Raw genomic sequence first — 2,461 nt, 5'->3', positions numbered from 1 at the left:
CTCATCCTCCAACACGAGTCGAGTCATACTCGCGAGCTCTGCTGCTGATATACAACAAACCTTCCGTATTGCTGTTTCCATGTCATCTTCAGGATTAGTAGCCAGTAGTGAACGACCATCACATGTCAATCGGAAAGCTACATCGTGCCGTATAACAGCATACGCCTGCATGAGCCCTACGGTCGCCGTGACTTGCTTCTTGGCATTCCTCTCGAACTCCCTGAGCCTTACTGGGAGACCTCTGAACAGCCCCCGTATGGTGACAGTAGTACCAACGCCCCGTGCGGCCTCCCCATCACTGCTCGAAAGACGACCGGTTTTATCATACACGAGCACCTTGCCAGTCTCAGCTTTCGAGTCTTCCGTGCGTGTGAGGACGGTGACTCCCCCATTGCTCAGACCACACATCGCTGCTAGAGCCTCCCCTCGGAAACCAAAATCGCTGTGACCCAATCGGAGCTCATCTGTCCGGCTCTCCACAATGTCGACTTTGCTTGTAGCGTGCCAACTGCAAAGCGTAGACCAATTCTCCTCCGATACACCACAACCATCATCCGATACCGCTATCATGTCAACGCCGTTGTTAACGAGGGTGACAGTAATATTTCTAGCGCCCTGAAGAGGAGTAGAACCGTCACGAACTACCATTTTCATCAATCGAGGATCGTAAGAGCAGCACCGAATTTCAGTCTGATCAGCTCACGCATACGCCTGGTTTCTGATCGGACGCAATTCCGCGAAATTCGAACAGTACTGCATAGTTGAGCGAATGTAAGGTGAGCACCATCCATACCCCCCTGGACTACATACTGCATCCAACGAATTCTCCAGAAGCTCTTTGACGCATTGGCTCAAACTGGTCACGACCTGAGCTGCGCATATGCTGTCCACGACATCTCGCGTCAGAGATGAGATCTCGCCCTTTTGTACGTCCGGAGCGTCTTTGGACATGCTGAGAGTACTGAGAGCGAGTAAGTGCAGAAAAGCAGTGGTCGCCGCCGAGGGCAGATCATGAGCGGCAGATGCATTCGAGCCACGGAATGAGTGAAAGCCAGTCACCTAAGGTGACTCACCTTGTTGTCGAAAGGCTAACGAGGGACGAGGTCAGACAGCGAAAGATCATCGTCGTTTTCGTAGATGATTCACGCAAACGAAACCGACGTTTCTAGACCATGCTTTGCAACAGCGACCCCCCTTCCGATGTGAAGGCGCATTCTCAGCTTCAGGTGTCTCCCCACATTCACGACTGCTAACGCGACCTTGCGAAATCACCAGTTAGAGATGGACAGAATGTATCCAACAATGAGGGATCAACTTGACACTTCGGCAGCTGAGGACGCGCCTTGTATGGTATTCTCTGGACTTTTCCACAGGGCACTCTTCAGCATTAGACCGAGGGTTGATCCGAGTCCTCCGGCTCGCTTTCGAAAACCGCAAGGGCCCCTGTAGTGAGTATTATGTTCTCACGATACGCAACTTCCGGTGCTACAACACAGCCCAACAATTCCGCATATCTACAGCAAGCCAGATGGAACAATCATTGCGAATACGAACTATGAACTCACTCAGAAGATCTATGGCCCATGATTTTCTTCACTTCGAAGTCCCGAAGATTCACGAGGGCGCGGGCTATTTCCTCGCCGGTTTCGCCGTCCACAAGCGACACGCAGTCATCACGATGGAAGCTCCCCGTGACCTGTATGATACCTACAGTAGAACGGCCGGTGACACCTCTTCCAGGAGTCACCTCGTTCCTACCCGCCGCGAAAAGGCTCTTCTTTTTCCTTATAGCATCGGCTGCCCCCTTATCCAGTTTGATTACTCCTCTTGTCTCAAGGCCCAGCATCCAGCGTCGCCTCCAGGTCATCTTCGATACTGCGAACTGAATATTATCGGAAGCCACTCTGAAGACTGTCATCAGCTCCTTCTCGGATCCGTCTCGGAGATATTCCAGTACCTTCAAATCTCCCAATTGATTCGACTAACTACAGCTTCGAATGCCGGGGAGAATGTCCATACTACCTTATTGGGTTTGGCACCATGCGTGAGAATACACTCGATTCCAGCAGCAACAGCAGTCCTAGCCGCCACTAACTTGGTAGCCATACCACCGGTGCCTATTCAACAGATGTTGTATTACGCATAAGGATCGTAGCAGAGAAGGCTCGGCGTGCTCGTAGTATATTACCCCATTGACTGTCTCCCGCAACTTCAACATCCAACTTAGCGAGATCAACACTAGTCAGCTCCCTTATGGGTTTGGCATCGGGGACTCGTGTGGATTCTTATCGTACAGGCAATCGACGTCAGTGAGGAGGAACAGCTTATCCGCATTGCAACTCACTGCAACTAATGCAGATAGTGTGTCGTTGTCGCCAAATCGGAGCTCATCCACGCATATACAATCGTTCTCGTTTATGATAGATACACCCATGTGAGAGCTCATTCGCTGCATTTCGGA

At 51.2% G+C, this 2,461-nt stretch overlaps 3 protein-coding genes across 3 annotated transcripts in view; all 3 read right to left on the bottom strand.

Moving 5' to 3' along the window:
- Pmar_PMAR019232 (dna mismatch repair protein pms2, putative) overlaps positions 1–951 on the bottom strand; it is a gene marked incomplete at both ends in the record, with an annotated part of 2,158 nt that extends 1,207 nt beyond the window's left edge. The window contains 2 exons of the mRNA XM_002780284.1: positions 57–615; positions 811–951. Of these exons, the coding sequence (XP_002780330.1) occupies positions 57–615; positions 811–951 (700 nt within the window). The remainder of the gene's footprint in view (positions 1–56; positions 616–810) is intronic.
- A 436-nt stretch (positions 952–1,387) lies between these two features.
- Pmar_PMAR019231 (glutamate 5-kinase, putative) lies at positions 1,388–2,106 on the bottom strand (the record flags this gene model as incomplete). The annotated part of the gene is made up of 4 exons (XM_002780283.1): positions 1,388–1,514; positions 1,566–1,707; positions 1,759–1,924; positions 2,023–2,106. The coding sequence occupies 4 exons, from the start codon at positions 2,104–2,106 to the stop codon at positions 1,388–1,390; spliced, it is 519 nt and encodes a 172-aa protein (XP_002780329.1).
- A 145-nt stretch (positions 2,107–2,251) lies between these two features.
- Pmar_PMAR019230 (hypothetical protein) overlaps positions 2,252–2,461 on the bottom strand; it is a gene marked incomplete at both ends in the record, with an annotated part of 531 nt that continues 321 nt past the window's right edge. The window contains one exon of the mRNA XM_002780282.1: positions 2,252–2,461. Within this exon, the coding sequence (XP_002780328.1) occupies positions 2,252–2,461 (210 nt within the window).

Source organism: Perkinsus marinus (assembly GCF_000006405.1).
Source record: "Perkinsus marinus ATCC 50983 genomic scaffold scf_1104296944428, whole genome shotgun sequence".
Taxonomy (NCBI): Eukaryota; Perkinsozoa; order Perkinsida; family Perkinsidae; genus Perkinsus; species Perkinsus marinus.
Note: the sequence above shows the minus strand (reverse complement) of the source record. Positions and strands in the feature narration are given on the sequence as shown.